Raw genomic sequence first — 16,639 nt, 5'->3', positions numbered from 1 at the left:
ATCTAATGGTGGATTTTTCAAAATTCACCTTCGATAAAAAGATATTGATTAAGGTTATAGCCTTAAACTACAACCAATTTTGTAACTAAATTTTGTCCTAAAATAATTAAGTTTGCATGATTTAAATTTGTGGCCAAAAAAAAAAAATAATGTATCCATGATAAAAGTTTTTATCTAAATTATATATAGTAGTTCATATTTTTTTAGTCTTGATTCAAAAAGTTCATTCTAAATAGCCTTTTAAGTCTACAAATTGCTCAATCCATAGGCCTAGACACATTCAAAGAGTGCTATCTAAATTATAAATTATAAATTATAAGACCCTTTATCACACAAATATTTTGATTCCCCCAATGTATGGTAAAGGAAGGCAGGTTTGTGTCTAGCCATTTTCTTAATTTGTGTTGCATAATTTAATAGTTTGGAGAATGTGATTGGATACAGTAGGATAATATTTAATTAAAGAGAATATAAAAGATAACAACTTAAAACACAAAATTAAATTGCATCAATCCAAAATAAAATTCTAATTAACACAAAAATTCATCAACCTAAAGAATTGATGCAATAAAAATAAACATAAAAATCAGACAAAACATGAAAAACAAACTGAGAGAGAGAGAGAGAGAGAGAGAGAGAGAAGTAACATTTTTTGTGTGAGAAAACTATGCATAGAATGAAAAAGAAAATGTCAAATTTATAGTAAGATGTTGAGAATAAGAAGAGTCAAAATAAAGAAAGATAAAAAGGTAGAGAGAATAATATTAAGGTAGAAAGTAGTGGGGAGATGAAGAGGTAAAGGGAGGGAGAGTTTTGGAAAATTAATATTAAAAATAATGTTTAAAAGATATTTTAATTTTTAAATAATGAAGTTTTTAAGTCACCTTAAATGAGAAAATGTCTTAAAAATATATATTAAAAAAATTGGAAATAAAAAATGATGACATGGTTACTGATGTGACTCAATGTGAGCGTAGCAATATTAAATGCTACGCTTCAGCTTTTAGTAATATATAGATTAGCTTCCGCATCACATAGAATCAGTGATTTACCAAACCTTAACAATCAAGCCCAAACAAGCATGTGTACTATCTTCTGGTCTTACATTATGCTTTACATTTGTACTTTTGCACCTTTTCTTTTAGCCAGTCTATAGATTAGCTGACATTTATTTTTACACATTAAATTTTGCTCGTTGTCTTTCAAGATTTTTGTCTACAAGTCTGTTTTAAACATCAGTAAATTTTACAATAGCTTAATTTGGTAAGAGAAAAATAAGCTGAGTTTGTCTAAGTTCGACCTAAGAAAAGGTGAGACATTAGAAAGCTATACATATAAAATGTGAGACATTAAAACTGTACATATAAAAATCAGTTGACTTAATTTATAAATTAAACAGTGACAAAGAGTAAGGTTGTCTGGGGCAATATGTGCCTCTTTTCAGTTGTATAATTCATAAACATCTTGTGCTTGCTTTTGATGGCGAGATCTATCACATTTTCCTAAATTTCAGTTAGGATGAAGGAATTGTTCCAACATGCTGACGATTGTCAACATTCAGCTAAATTCGACTTTGTACATAATTAGAGATTTTATTTAACTTTATTGAGTTGATTTCAGGGAATACAAGCTATTGCACTTGGAATGCTTTTCCGAATGTTTGCTTGGCACATAGTGTCTCTTCACCCATGGGAGAGGATGGTAATAGAGATTGCAGAAAAAAGCAACGATCTCAATAAATATCCGGCTGGAAGTGTGGAACATTATGTACCTGCATACGAAGTCAAGAAGAAGATGCTCAGCGAATCTATATATATATATATAAAACCGAAGATTTTGAAGTTCCCACAATTTTCCACGTCACCAAATCATTATTATTTTTTTAAAATAAAATTATTTAACATTTATTTATCCCATACGTTGCCTAAAGAGAGTTGGAAACCAAAAATTATTTCCATACGTTGTCTAATAATAGTTGGAAACCAATACATTAACCAAAGTAGAGTTGAAAACTGATTATAACTCAACAAATTATCCACCGTCCTACAGCTATAAATAAATAAATATATATATATATATATATATATATATACACAATAACAACAATGTACAAGCTGAAAAAGAATGAAGAGCCATGATAATTGAAAGAGCTATATTTACGATTTTTATTTTTGGCTTTTGCTTTTGCCACTGCTAATAGAATTAGACATACAATGAAGTTGGTGTGGCTAGCTGTTGCTAACATGCTCAAAGCTCAAGCATGGCTCCATGCAACCATATAATACCTATGGTATTCTTTTTTCATGGTTTAATTTTGCTATGGTATTGAATTACTGCTTTGCCTCAAGTCTCGCATCTTAAGCTTGGTACCCTTTTTTTTTTCATCTACATTATATATATTTTTTCTAATCTACGTTCTTTTAATTCTTCTGTTACTCCATTTGGTTCTGGTGAACATGTCGGATATTTGAAATAGGTACGTTTGATTTTGCGCCTGTGATTGTTTTTAATCTTTTATGTCGAATTTTTTATTTGCTTTCATATGTGCCTGAGATTTTTTTTCTCTATCTTATTCTTTTGTTATGTTTAGGATTGATTTTCTTTTGAGTATTTGGGTTAATCTCCATATTTATATTGACATTGTTTTCAAGGGTTAAAATTTCTACTAATTTTTTTTTTTTTTTATTGTACATGGCAGATAAAGCATCTCTATTTTTTTGGAGAAAAATCAAAGTTACAACCTATGTCTTCCAGCCTAGGGAATGATAAATTTTTATTTGGTATGTTATATATAAATTTGTTGAATTTGGTTTGGTTTTGAAACAGTATTTGGGGATTCTATAAATTTTGAAATTTTAAGTCTTGGGGTTTTTGGTATTTGTGTCTCAATAGGTTGATCTTAATTCTTGACCTTAAATGCTTTTTATTTAGGTTCATGTGATTTTTTGTTTTCTTATTTAAAGCTATGATTTTTGGTTGATTAATTATTTGTTTGGATTAATTTCAATTAATTATTTATTTGGATTCAACATAAAAGATAATGGAATTAGGTATTATAATTTTAATATTGTTCCATGTTTTGAATTGTCTATATTGTTATAACTAAGAGAAAGTCATATTGCTACTCAAATTTGAAACTTGGTGTGTCTTCCTATCAGGGTCTTTGTTTATATATTTACAGTTTATATTAGTTTTGAGTGTGTGTGTGTGTGTGTGTGTGTATAACTATTGAGAGTTTTGCTTTATTAATTTAAGAATTGTAAATTACTTTGTAGGTTTCGGTAACTATACACTTGCAACTCAATAATGTTCAATATTAGACAACACTTCTAAACTATGGAAAAGTATAGAAGTTAAATATTTCTTCATTTAAAAAAAAATTACTAACTAGCAAAATGTCTATTTACTCATTGTTGGATTTTTTTCAGAATCAATAATTTTTCCGTGCATCGCACGGGTTAGCGACTAGTTTATTATAAGCTTAGCCTTACGAAGATGCTTCTATTTAAGTCTTCTAGACTTGTAATGAATGTATGCATCTAAGCAACTATATCTAAGTATCCCGAAATTGACATTTTCTTTCTTCTCCTTAATCCCAGATTGTCCACAGCGATGGAGGTACACACACACACACATATATATATATATATATATATGGTAAAAAAAAAGGGTTTTGATTGACTAAAACTAATAATTAATTAATTAATTAAACTTGCTTGTTTGTTCTGTATCTTGCTGAGCATGAATGCATAATATGCTCTGAATACATGTGGATGTTGATAAAGCGCTACAATGAAATCAAGGTTAGTTTAATTTTCTCAATAAGTATGTATTAATTATTTAGGGGAAAACTTGTTACACACTTGTGTGCATCCACACAAGTATATACTGAAATCATGACTCCAAGTCACGTTTGCAAACTTAAAAACGTGTCTTAGAGTCACGATTCCAATGTATTTCCCACTTGTAAGGACACACACAAGTGTGTAATAAACACTGCCATTATTTTATGGTTATATTATAAGTATGCTCTTTTTTTTATTTTTGAACATGAATATTAATTGCGAGGTACAGGAGTTTGTGAGACTTGTGAAGCTGTTGGTACAGATGGGTGTCGGTTGGAAATACTGTATTCAGTTCAAGGCAAAGCCCATTCATCATCTTCCACTGATCACTAGTAACACTGAGGACCTTTCAAGATTATGTGTTTGAAGAACCATGGTGCTCCTCTAGTAAAGGGCAGCCCATATATGTCGTGTCGAATGCTAAACCCAATGAATTGCTCATCGTGGCTGAATTCTTCACTTCTATACACAAATCTACCTTCACTTATTCTTGCCCAACCCCACCGCGCCCCCCCCCCCCCCCCAACAATCCCTTCTGGCTGCACGTACCACCCACATCCATATACACATGCTGCTGCTGCACCATCACAACCACCTTCATGCCCGTCCCAAGGTCCCCATACACCTGCTGCACCGCCAATGCTGAAGGGTTAGGCTGCAGGTTCTAGACCACCTTGGTCACATACAATCATCCATATACAAGTGCACCAAACCCGAAACGCCCAAGGATTTGATATGCTTATATGGTCAAGTTGAGGCCTATGAAGCTTGTTAGCGGTAGTTAGTACTTGGATTTTTGGGGCAGTATTCTGGCTTTGTGAAGTTGTAATTGTCTTACCATACTCTCCACATGTTGGCTACATATGCGAAGTTCTAATCTAATTGTGTGAACAAACATGAAACCACGCCTTTTGGACATGCTTATGAGTCATGACTATTCGTTGAGGTTTTATAGTTAATTTACCATTCAGTACATATATTAACAGCTATAAACTGGGCTTTCTATTGTAGTTTTGTTCAAATTATGCTCTATGCTATATGGTATATGTAAGACATCAACTTTTTGACTATTAGAGCTGCATTGCTTTCAGATATTTTCCATTTTATAGGTCTGCTTCCATAATATTTATGCTCTAGACATTCAAGATTTCTCTTTTGTTAGTGTTACTATACACGTCTTTGTTTGTCTCCAATTTCTTCTAGGCCTATGTAAACTTCTTTATATTGTCCTATTTTTCCTTCTCAACTCCACTTAATTTTATCCCTTTGATAACACAAAACCCAATTGTTTTCAAAAAGAAAATAATGTAAACCCTTCAACAACAACAACAAAGCCTTGTATCCCAATTGTATTTAAAAAGAAAATAATGCAAACCCTTCAACAACAACAACAAAACCTTAGCCCAAAAAATGTAAACCCCTCATGTTTGATTATTTATCTTACCTAAATTTGTATATATATGTCATGGGAGATTCTTGATTGACTTTGTTTTTGCTCAAAGCTTTTAGCGCTCAAACCACTCTGTGCTTGCTGAAGTTGAGGCTCAATTTGCCTCCAAGCTGAACCCAACTTTGTGAGTGATAACCTAATATCAAAGAAACCAGCTAGCCAAGCCATGTCACAAAAAGTGGGATTGAAAGATAGACTATTGCTCCAATATCCAGCTTTATAAAACTATTTCAAATCCTTAAATTCAAAATTTTATCATCAACTCCTTAAAATTTAATTGACTTGGAGATTGTAGTGTTATGTCAATGCAATCTATGTTATAACATACAATTAAAGTCTAAAGCAAGCTCAACCCCACAGACGATTGGCTAAAACGACAATCCTTGAAATCACAATTATAATGATTGTAATGGCCTTCATTTCACTTTGACTCTAAAAAACTTGAGTTGTTCGATGGAATGTGTGCCTCAAGGGCCTCTAGCATCAGTTACAACTGAGCTATAATGATTAATAAACCAACTCGTGTAAAAGGGTATGATTCCAAATACAACTAAGTGCGGCAAAGGGTACAGGATGAGTGCAAAATCATAAGAAACGGGTGCGGATCAGCAATCTGGCTATGTGCCTTGATAAACAACAGATTTAAATATATTGAATATTATGCCCTAGTATCAATGAATTGGAGAGCCAACTACAACTATGAACAAGTAATACAGACTAATGGTACAAGACTTCTCTGGCATCATTATACCAGTATCCATACACGTATGGCATCTTTTAATACCTTTGTTACACGCACTCCTCTGTTATGTGTAAATCACCTACAGAAAATGAGGTTACTTCCACATTATCTGCCAACTAGATGGGATACCAGCATGAAAAATCAGGCCTCAAGCATTAAGCTTTTTTATTCATCATCCATCGAAAGCACAAGCAGGCCAAACTCCTTGGAACCAAATGATCTGAGCCGAATAATTTGCATCATTCTCCATTTCTGCACATCAAGGACAAGTAAATCTACAAGTTGTCTTCAATTTCATCAGGTACATGCAACTTCTCAATGGCAGCCTGTCAAAAGATTAGAAAGTAAGAAATGATGAATATAGCAAAAGTTCCTTGCTCTCTGCACTTATTGAAAGAACAAAAAAGAAATGCAATCTTTTTGCGAAGTAATCAAACTCAAGAGTTTTTCTTCCTTTTGAAGCGCATCGATGGTATAGATACAAATAAAGAGCCAAAACGCATAATTTGTGGCAGATAGTCTGACTTATCTTACTACAAAATTGAATGACAAACGTGCTTGTGCAATTGGAAAACTAAACCTTTTTTCTACAAACAATAGAAGAAATTTCTAACCCCACAAATCTAGCACCGAATTTCGGCCAAACCCGAAACCTCCCAAAGGAGAAATGCCACTAGGCTACACTACCATTGGTTCTGAAGTAGCATTTCAATAATAACAACAATAATATCCAAGTTGTTTATCAAAAAAATAAATAAATAAACAATAATATCCAAGTTTAAAAGAAACAATTAGCTATGAAATAAGTCAATCACCTTAATGGCAGCAACATCTGTCGCAGGCGGCTTCAGATCCAAAGCAAGACCATAATGAAGCATCGCTTTGTCATACATCTTACTCCGCTTATAAATCCTACCCATCAAAGCATATACACTGCTTTCACGAGGGGCATACTCTTTAAGCTCCTCCAGGGCTTCTAGAGCTTCATCAAAATTTTCCAAGCTCACTAGTATATTAGCCTTCTGATACATGGGAAGAGGATTCTTCTTATCTGCTAAGATAGCCCTCTCCATGATCGCCAAAGCTTCATCACTTCTCTGTTGGATAATAGAAACACAATTAAGAGAGCTTGCAAATACAATATTGCTTCAGCAGCCATAAATAATAGTAGAATAATGTAGCGAGTGATCCAACCTTTAAGGCATGCAAAGCTGTGCCAAGATAAGACATTATAACAGAAGAACGTGGATTTATATGGAAAGCCATTCGGAAGTGATGCTCCGAAAACTCAAACTTCTCTTGGCGAAGATATATCATTCCAAGCCCATACCAGGAGTTATAATGCCTTGCATTAACCCGAAGTGCACTCTGGTAGCTCTTAATTCCATTTTCAAAATCCTCCAAAGCTACATATCTGCAGTTGAGGAAACAATTGCAAGATCATAAATAGCTAGCTGAAATAATAAAAAGTAAGAATTAACCATCAATACAAGTTCACTGTACAAGATTTTCAATCTTATGAGTTAAATTGGGGTTTCAGGTAGGGAAGAAACTGTCATACTCATGGCCACAAAGGGTGTGTGCATATGCAAATCTTGGATTCAGTTGAACAGCTCGCTGGAAATTTTTCAGAGCCGTTTCATGGTCTTTCTGCAAGCTATAGCAATTTCCCATAGCACACCTGCGTGTCCATTCAGAACAAAACATGTAAGAAAAGGTAATGTTGATAGTAACAACTAAGAACTCTGAATACAGCCATGGATAACAATGGACATGATAATAACCCTGTTATTTAATCCTGGCCTTTGACCCTCAAATTGAAAAGACAAATTACTAGCAGCATGAAAAGTAGGTGATCAATGCCAAAAAAACCAATAAATCACCAAACGTCTACAAGTAGTTGCCATAATACAACCATATAACAGGAGGGCAGTAACAAACACATGACTCATGGAAAAACTGAAAGACAAATGCCAAACGATCTTCCCATCCCTCCACTAACAAGTATGCAGGAAAAATTTACACTTATATGAATAGAAGTCTCCATATCTCAATATTTCAGAGTGTAATAAAGAACAATAACAACAATTTACAATTGAGAACTTATTACGTGGTCCACCAGAGTGAACAAACAACCAAAATCAGTTTCAGTAAGACATGAGATAATTACAGATTATACTGCATAGAGCCAAACTTTAAACACCAGATTAAATTATAATGATTATAATAATAATAACAACATTTAGGGGAGAAATAGCTCTGAACATAAAGAAGTATAAAAGTGAGTATTAAAAATACTTGAAAAAGTCCAATGCTGAGCAGGTTTATAAGAAACTAAAGACTACAATGCACATTGTAATTTGAAAAGAGTTGACAAAGCTACCAAGATTGGGGAGCTAAGCGGTCAGTCGATATAAGTTCTTGAGCCAGGTAACTTAACTTCATATCTTCCTTCAAATGCTGCAATGGAGATAGTATAACTGTCAGCGAAGCAACAGGAAAAAAAAATTTACTGCAAGCATACATTATCATAAATGCAAGATAAATAGATAATAGATCAAGAGAACTAATATAGTAATGACAAACTAAGAAGCAGAACAATGATTTTAAGCCCCCTGCTTGCAGTCAGCTGACTCTGACTCTGCTAAGTTACCCATCCAAGGAAGTAAATTTTCAGATTGCATCCTTTTAAGAGTTGGGACAACCCCCCTTCCATTTTACAACGGAAAAAAGAATTCTTTCCTCAAGTACAATATGGTCAAAACTCACATAAAGTACTGTAGAATATATATCCATTCCTTCTAAACTGTAAGGGGATGCCTGGCGAGCAAGACTGAAAGCCCGATCAGCTTCTAAATAATCTACCAATTCAAAATAAGCTTTTCCAACCTGCATTTGAAACATGAACAATAACATGCCAAATAGTCAGTATTATGCAGATATTCTAATGTTCTAGCAGAAGAGTCATTTAGGAAACAATGGCATGTAAATAAACCAGTTCATTGATAATAAAAAAATAAAATAAAAAAATCCATGCATTTGTATAAATAGTCAACTTTTGTATCACAATGTAGATAAAAAGTATCAAATCCAGAAAAGGGTCAAGTATAGAATTTTGAACTACAAAACTACCTGAGAAAGCACCCAGCCCGTATTATAATGCTTGTGTGGAAGTTTAAGATAGACATCCAGTGCTTCCTGTACAACCCAGAAGCAGTCATACAATTACACATAAACCAGGGTATATAAAATCATCTTTTTTCTGTGTAGATTTCTAATAGACTTACATTATTTTCAAAAAAAATTCTCCGATCATCTTTTCCTATTTATATAACTAGTATGTTTTGTTGTTTCTTCAAGAAAAAACGTGCAATACCTGGCACCGGTACATGCAGGAAAGTCTGTAGCCTTCCCCAAGTGTTCTCAAAAGGCCCATTATTTCTGAAGCACCACTAATAACTCTTGAGCCATTCATGATACTTCCATTAGTTGGAATGGTGGCTCCTTCTTGTTCAAGATCTCTAGTATCAACAGAGGGAGATGAACTAGAAGTTGACAATGTAATATTTGAACGAGAATCATCAAAAGCCTCATTGCGTATCCCTAAATGAGATCGAATTAGAATGATTAGAGTATCAGTAAAATAGCCATTAGGCAAAATATCGTAATGAAAGGAAATCAAGTTCACATAAGGCCAACTTCACATTGATATATTGGAAGTCCAAACCACAATCTATAGGAAACAACTCTTGCATCCGCAATGCAATTAAAAACTTGAGTTCCCATTATCAGGTTTTTTTAAGAAAAATCAAATCCTATTGTTTTTAACCAAGTGGTAGAGAATAATTATGTAAAGGAATACCAGTGGAAGATTATCGTTTTTGCACTGGTAATCATCATTTTTTCAGTATAGGTCACTAACTTAGTAGAAGATAAAGAGATTCATTACCTTCATCAATATTTTCATTAGCCCATGACTGACCCTTACGAACTGTCACAGCACGAAATGCCATAGAGCTCAGCTTGGAACCTCCAAGATATTTAGAAGAGTTGCTAGTTCCATTTCCAACTACCATAGTTGCACTCACATTCGTGGCCCCTGCTTCTCCAGAAAGTCTTGTACTTCGTCGAGGGCCAGAATCAGAAAATAACCTCCCAGAAATCTGAAAACAAAGGAGATAAAATAAGACAAGCTCAAATGACTTAGACTAGCTTTGAAAGTTTGGAGGGAGAGGAGAGGCTTTGTTTGGATGTTTTAAAAATTAAGGGGAAGAGAAGGGAATAGAGACCCTCCTCTTTGTTTGGATGTTTTAAAAACTAATGTGGGAAGTAGAGGAAAGGGTAAGACATCATATAAATTCATGATTGTACCCTTTTTTGGTTAAAATTAAACAAATAGATATAATCATAAGAGATCATTACTTGATATTATCTACATGAAATTTCTCTTCAAAAATACATATAAAGATAAACAAAATAAAAAATAAATTATAATTGTGCCATTTTCTATTTTTGTGATAGGCAATTATACAAGAAAATTACTAACCAAACTGTGTTACTCTACTATTAACCAATGAACATATTAATTATATTGCACCAAACTCTATTTCAAAGCATAAAATATATGTTTAAGTAAAGGTGGGTGATTGACCATTATATACAACCATATTATTAATATATCTGTAAGCACCACGTAGAGAAAGTAGTGGATCTGTGGCTGACAAAAGAGATCGATTTCAGGCTTTAATTTAGTAGAAAGAAGCTCAAGGGGAGAGAGAGAGAGAGAGAGAGAGCTTAGGACCTTCCATTTGGCACAAAGTAACAAAACCTTATTTACTGTCCAATGTGAGACTCTTGAATTAAGATAACACAGCTGGAGAAAACAAAACAAAAGAAAAAAGTCTTTTTTTTTTCCATTTCTTTTTAAGTTACTTTTTTTATTAACTAAATTTTATTCTATCCCTTTTTTTATAAAAGACTTAATAACTGGATGGGACACATGCATTTGTTCATAACTTTTGTTCCTATAATTCTCAAGAAGCGGACTACTACTACTTGGTTTTTTGTCCTTTGAATTGTCCAGTTACATGTTTTTGTGCTCCTGTCTTCTCTTGAACTTTCTATCCAAAAAAAGGGCAGATGTTTGCTTAAGATGGTTGGAGACAGACCATTGATTATCTTCCAGGGTATAAATTGAAGTAATTGTCCTTGAAAAAGTGAAGTTTGTTACTACACTGCAGTGTGAGTAACTCTTAATGGCTAAAAGACACTTGAGAGGGCACAAAACTGGTCAACGACATTGTTCTTAGATAGGTATAATATTTAAGACATTTGAGAACCAAGGGAGGACTTTAAATGCGAGGGAAGAAAGAGAGAATTTTGATTGTGTAGATGGTTGATATAGTTAGTAATTTGATAAAATGCTAGGGATAAAATTGGAAATTTGAAATTTTTTAATAAAATGGAACCCTCCTCCAAATTCCCCCAATGTGGGGGAATTAAAAATAAGAGGTTTGAAGGAGTGAGATATCCATTAAAACCCTTTCAAATCCTTTCTTATTCCCTTTATAAAACTTTCAAACAGGAAAATTTAAACCCCCCACCCCCTTCCCCTATACTCCCCCCTCTCCTCTTTCCCCATCCACATATAGTGTATAACGAACAAAAAGAAAATGTCACCCACTAATTTGATAACATAAGGCAGAAAGATGCCATAAGATGTATAGACAAGTTAAGCCGACACATTAAAGTACAATGGTGCAACCTATGTAATGAATTGAGGATTATATCAACCCCAAAGGCAAAATAAACTACCATGAGCTCAAATTCCATGCCTAAAAGGCAAGGAAAAGCAGAAAATACTGAAACAATTGAATAACCTCAAAATACATGAACATGATCAGATGCCACCTACCCCCAAAAGCTTAAGTTGATAGGAAAGGGTGGATAACCATCATTCTAACACTCTCTCACATGTGGGTCTAGACTCTCCCTCAATAAGTGGAGTCCAACACATGGAATTTTCGAACATACAATCAGACTTACTACCGCCTACACTAATACCATAAAAAATTGCCACTTATCCCAAAAGCATAAACTAATAAGAAAGGGTAAATTTAATCACCTAAACCACCATTCTAACAAAATATATAAAGACAAAACCAAGTAACAAAATGATCTTGGTGGGTAAATTAATATACGAAAGCTCACACCTCACAACTTCACAAATTCAAAAAACTAATACCTAAAAAAACTTGAACCAAGCTTTTCTAGATAATGTGTAAAGTCCAAGGCTGATAAGACTCCCCCTGCCCAATTTTAACTTCCTGACATGTTACTAATGAACCCTATAAAATTCCTAGTTTCATGCACAACAAATGCACTCTGGAAATCTGACCAAATAATTTATTGAATTTATTTATTACAAAAAAGTTCTTAAAAAATGGATACATGAAAATTCATAATTTAGACTATAATTTATAATAAGGAATTACTGCTAATTTAATTATCACTATATCCTAAGAAAAGGAGATGACATATGAAAGCAGTGAAATACATAATTACTGTTTTATATAAATGAAAACTGAGTGACAATTTAAAAATAAATAAATAAATGAATATTCAAATCAATAACCTTTCGTAATTTTCCTTCGTCCACAAACTTTCTTCGAGGGGCTTGAATAGTAGAGTTTACAGTTGACCTTGGAGAGCTATCAGCATTGAGAATGCTTGGGTTTGGGCCGTTTGGCTGCGCATTTCTACACAAAGGCGGTGGAGCAACACCTGACAACTGTGAAATATAGGGGATCTAAGGCCACTGATTAATCTTTACAGAAAAAGGAGATACAAACTAATGAAGATGTAAAGAAACACAATATATTAGCTAAAGAAACAAGGGAAAAAAAGTCCACTTCTTCAGTACCATGAGTTATAACGAGCTGCATCAAAAACAATTATTTTTTGGAAGGAAGAGAGTTATTCTTTTATAAGGAAAACAAACACATTAACATTATGAGGTGTAATTTCCATTTTTATACCTGTGAGGCCATTGGTGAAGGAGTATTATAGAATGATATGTTTGATGAACTGCCATTTGAAGGCTGACTAGCAGCTCCTCCCAATGCAGCTGCTCCATGATAATTGCCAGGAATATCTCTTAGGCTATTTCCTTGCATGTGTTTCAATTGCCTTGGACTGGCATCATCAGGGCCTTGGCCAAAGTTCCTGCCAGAAACTAAGTTACGATCCTCATTTGAGATGTGCAAGCTTTGGGAAGCTGATCCATGATGTAAGTACTGCTTTTGTATGCAAAGAGCAGCTGCTTCACCAAAAACTGCAGTTGCTTCTTCAGCAGCACCTAAAACAATCAAAGGAGAAAGGCCTTGAATTAAATATGGATCAAAAGTATGAGAGCAAACGTCAAAGGTTACTGAGATAACACTACTACATCCCTCAATTATATGAACATCAACTATCAATCAAAACAAGCAAAGTGTGAGATGAATGATTGGATACAGCAATCCACTCATGCAAAGGACACAGAAGGAAAAATTTCAACTCCATTGAAGGCCTTTCTAAACCTCCAAATGCTCTATACAGTTACACTCCCTTCAAACCATCCAAATAAGAGACAATGGTACTGCACACCAAGCAGAACACCTTGCCTAACAATCTCCCCTTCCTGCAGGCCAACACTTCAATGATTCGATGAGGCAAACCCACTGAACCCCAAATAAACAAAAATCAGGGACCACAGATCACTAGCATACTTACTGGAGGAAAAGATGATCAACTGCCTCCCCAGCCTTCTTACACATGTAACACCACTTGATCACACAGACCTTACAGTGGCGAAGATTATCATTAGTAAGAATCTTACCTAGGGCAGCAGTCCAACCATGATATTTTATATAACTCTCTTTTTCTTTTGATGATATGGAACTTCACCAACCATAATGACCTTAAATTTCTTTTTCACTGAGTTCAAATTAGCTGAAATTCCTAAAAATAAGTTTCTAAGCCTTTAGAGTTAACCGATTGGTTTCTGCATGAAGTTATATATAATGCCAGTAGCACAGCAGTTAAAGAACTTGAAACCAAGCAGGTATTTTTTGTACAAACCTAATACACAAAGCTCCTCATATGCAGCCCACATTAGAGGATCTATAGATAATGCCTGCTTGAAGTGATGCACAGCACTTTTCCTTCTATCAGTATACCTAAAACAAAATAAAATCCCAATAATAAGCAGCCAATATGCTAAACTAAGAAATTTCATAAAATTGAAGTAAATATAAATGGACATATTCATGCAGTCTATGCATGAATAAAAACTAACCATCAACAGAATTTATGTTAATTTGGAAATTCAAAGATGAGAATTGAATGAAATTCAGTCTCACTATCCTAGTTGTAAGATGAAGGAAATATAACTCATATGGATCACGGAGGTTAAAAGATAATATAGCAATGAAATTCAATTAACTGGGGGTTAACCCTGTTTACGTTGTCCATGCGCTACTTTGATCCAAGACTTTAAATAAGCTAGAGATGCCAGTGAATTAAAATAAATTAAAGAATTGAAGCCAACACAAATTAAGAGAATGTGTCATTGTATTCCAACTACTTATAGTCAGTTGTGAGTCCATATCTTGGGGCAGCAAGAAGAAAACTTTAATTAAATATGTCTTTCACTTGATATTCTGTCATGCGAAACATTAATAGGCTGGTGAATTTGATAATAAGTTTAAGCAAACTTCTTAGACAATCCACTTTAAAAAACCATATGAGAGAAACCAACAAGCTTTAAGGGTGTCCTATGTCCCATTCATTCTTTTTTCTCTTTTCATTTTTTATAAGTAAACAATGTCTGTCTCAAACTGACTTATTTCTTGTCTCTCTATCAAGCAAAAGAACTCTGGAAGTTCACAAAAAGACTGACATGTGGGAAAACAAAAGCTCAACCTACTTATCAAAACAAAAACTAAAAAAAGAGCAACCTGTAAATAAGCCCAAGAAGGTAATGACCAGCTGCACCATTTGGAATCTGCAAAAAGAAAAGAAGACAGACAACAATGAGCAAGTAAGTCATCATCAGAAGCAAAGCAAACAACTACAAAAATAGCAAAATTGATGGGTCCAAAATATTACATTTTGATCGAACCCACCCCAAATTTTTAAGAAAACATATGCAATGATTAAGAATATTATTGATTTGTGGTTGTAAAATTAAAAACAACCTCGGCAGCATTAGGGTCATTGGCAGGAGGACATAACGCGGCTTCGGCCTCATTAAGAAGATCCATCTGAAAGCATGATATCGCAAACAAGTACCGGGATTGAGCCATTTGTGTTCCTTCGTTCACATAAGAATAAAACCACATAATAAGAAACTCATTGAAAAAACAAAAAAACAAAAACATTCTTTATCAATTAATTAATAAGAATCAAAAAAGCACATACATACATACCTTTTAAAATGTGATAAGCAGAATAAGATTGATTGTTGTTCAAATAACACCCAGCTAACAATTGCAAATTTGTCTGCAATTTTCACAACCCAGATGTCAAAGAAGCCAGTTTCTTTTTTTCTCTTTTTTTTCAATTTTTTACCAATATTTTTTGCTAATAACAAAAGGGTTTTTCTTGAAAAGAAGAAAAAGAAAAAGAAAAAGAAAGAGAGAGTACCTCAGATGGGAACTGAGCGCAGAGTCTTTCGCAGATGAAAATGGCGTTTCGGTGCATGAATTGCCGAAGGCTATTCTGAACACACTCTATCAATATTGCTTCCATCATTTCTATACCACTATATTCTTCTTCTTCCTCCTCCTCCTTCTTCTCCTTCAAGAACCAGCAAAAAACAAACACAAAAACAAAAACAAAAGCACACCAAATTTGACGTATAAATCCGATGTGGGATTTTGATTTTTGCCCAACATCAACGGCAAGAAACAACGTCTCTCTCTCTCTCTCTCTCTCTCTCTCTCTCTCCGTGTGTTGTGTGTGTCTGTGTGTTGCGTCTGTGTCTGAGAGTGAAGAGTGTGAAGAAGGTATTCAAAATTCGAAATTTTGGGAAAGAGCAATGAGGGAAAGTTTTTAGGGCTCAATCATAAAATATTATTTGGGGCCTGGATTTTTGTATGGGCCCTTTTGTTTATTTATATGTAGTGTTTTGTTTAGCCTGACTGAGATTGATAGCCCAAATTTTTTTTTTAAAGCCCGCTGGGCTTACGAGCCCATTGAAAACCTTTAGCCCAATCAAATTTATTATTTAAAATAGAGTTTCAACTTATAATGTCTGTCCTTAATGATAATAACTCTCTTTTATTATCAAATTTTGAAAGAATTTCAAATTTATTTTTTTGGATTAAACAAATAATAATAATAATAAAAGGATTACATGACGAATCAATATCTAGTGCAATTACAGATTACCCCATGCTCATCTCACAAATTTTTTTTACCACTTTTCACTTTTTAAATTTAAACTTTTTTTCTCAATGATTAAGATTGAAAGTTTTTTTTTTTTTTTCAACACTCAATCTCAGTCATTAAGAGTAATAAGAATATTCTAAACTACTCTTCAGAAAATTCTTAAAGGCA

The 16,639-nt window shown here is 33.8% G+C and overlaps 1 protein-coding gene across 2 annotated transcripts; it reads right to left on the bottom strand.

Moving 5' to 3' along the window:
- Positions 1–5,898: 5,898 nt before the first annotated feature.
- On the bottom strand, positions 5,899–16,115 carry LOC126699971 (cell division cycle protein 27 homolog B). 2 transcript variants are annotated; one of them, XM_050397950.1, is made up of 16 exons: positions 15,725–16,115; positions 15,508–15,580; positions 15,277–15,392; positions 15,037–15,083; positions 14,159–14,256; positions 13,075–13,394; positions 12,672–12,845; positions 9,987–10,200; positions 9,414–9,640; positions 9,170–9,235; positions 8,807–8,926; positions 8,421–8,497; positions 7,599–7,718; positions 7,232–7,451; positions 6,853–7,134; positions 5,899–6,363 (listed from the first exon to the last, which is right to left on the bottom strand). In XM_050397950.1, the coding sequence occupies exons 1-16, from the start codon at positions 15,830–15,832 to the stop codon at positions 6,313–6,315; spliced, it is 2,313 nt and encodes a 770-aa protein (XP_050253907.1). In that variant the 5' UTR covers positions 15,833–16,115; the 3' UTR covers positions 5,899–6,312. The 2 variants fall into 2 exon arrangements, with proteins under 2 accessions (XP_050253907.1, XP_050253908.1); XM_050397951.1 differs by having other exon boundaries at positions 12,672–12,827; positions 15,725–16,113.
- Between the last annotated feature and the right edge of the window lie 524 nt (positions 16,116–16,639).

This window comes from Quercus robur, chromosome 9 (genome assembly GCF_932294415.1).
Source record: "Quercus robur chromosome 9, dhQueRobu3.1, whole genome shotgun sequence".
NCBI classification, from domain to species: Eukaryota; Viridiplantae; Streptophyta; class Magnoliopsida; order Fagales; family Fagaceae; genus Quercus; species Quercus robur.
The sequence above is the reverse complement of the archived record's forward strand: the minus strand, read 5'-3'. Positions and strand labels throughout refer to the sequence as shown.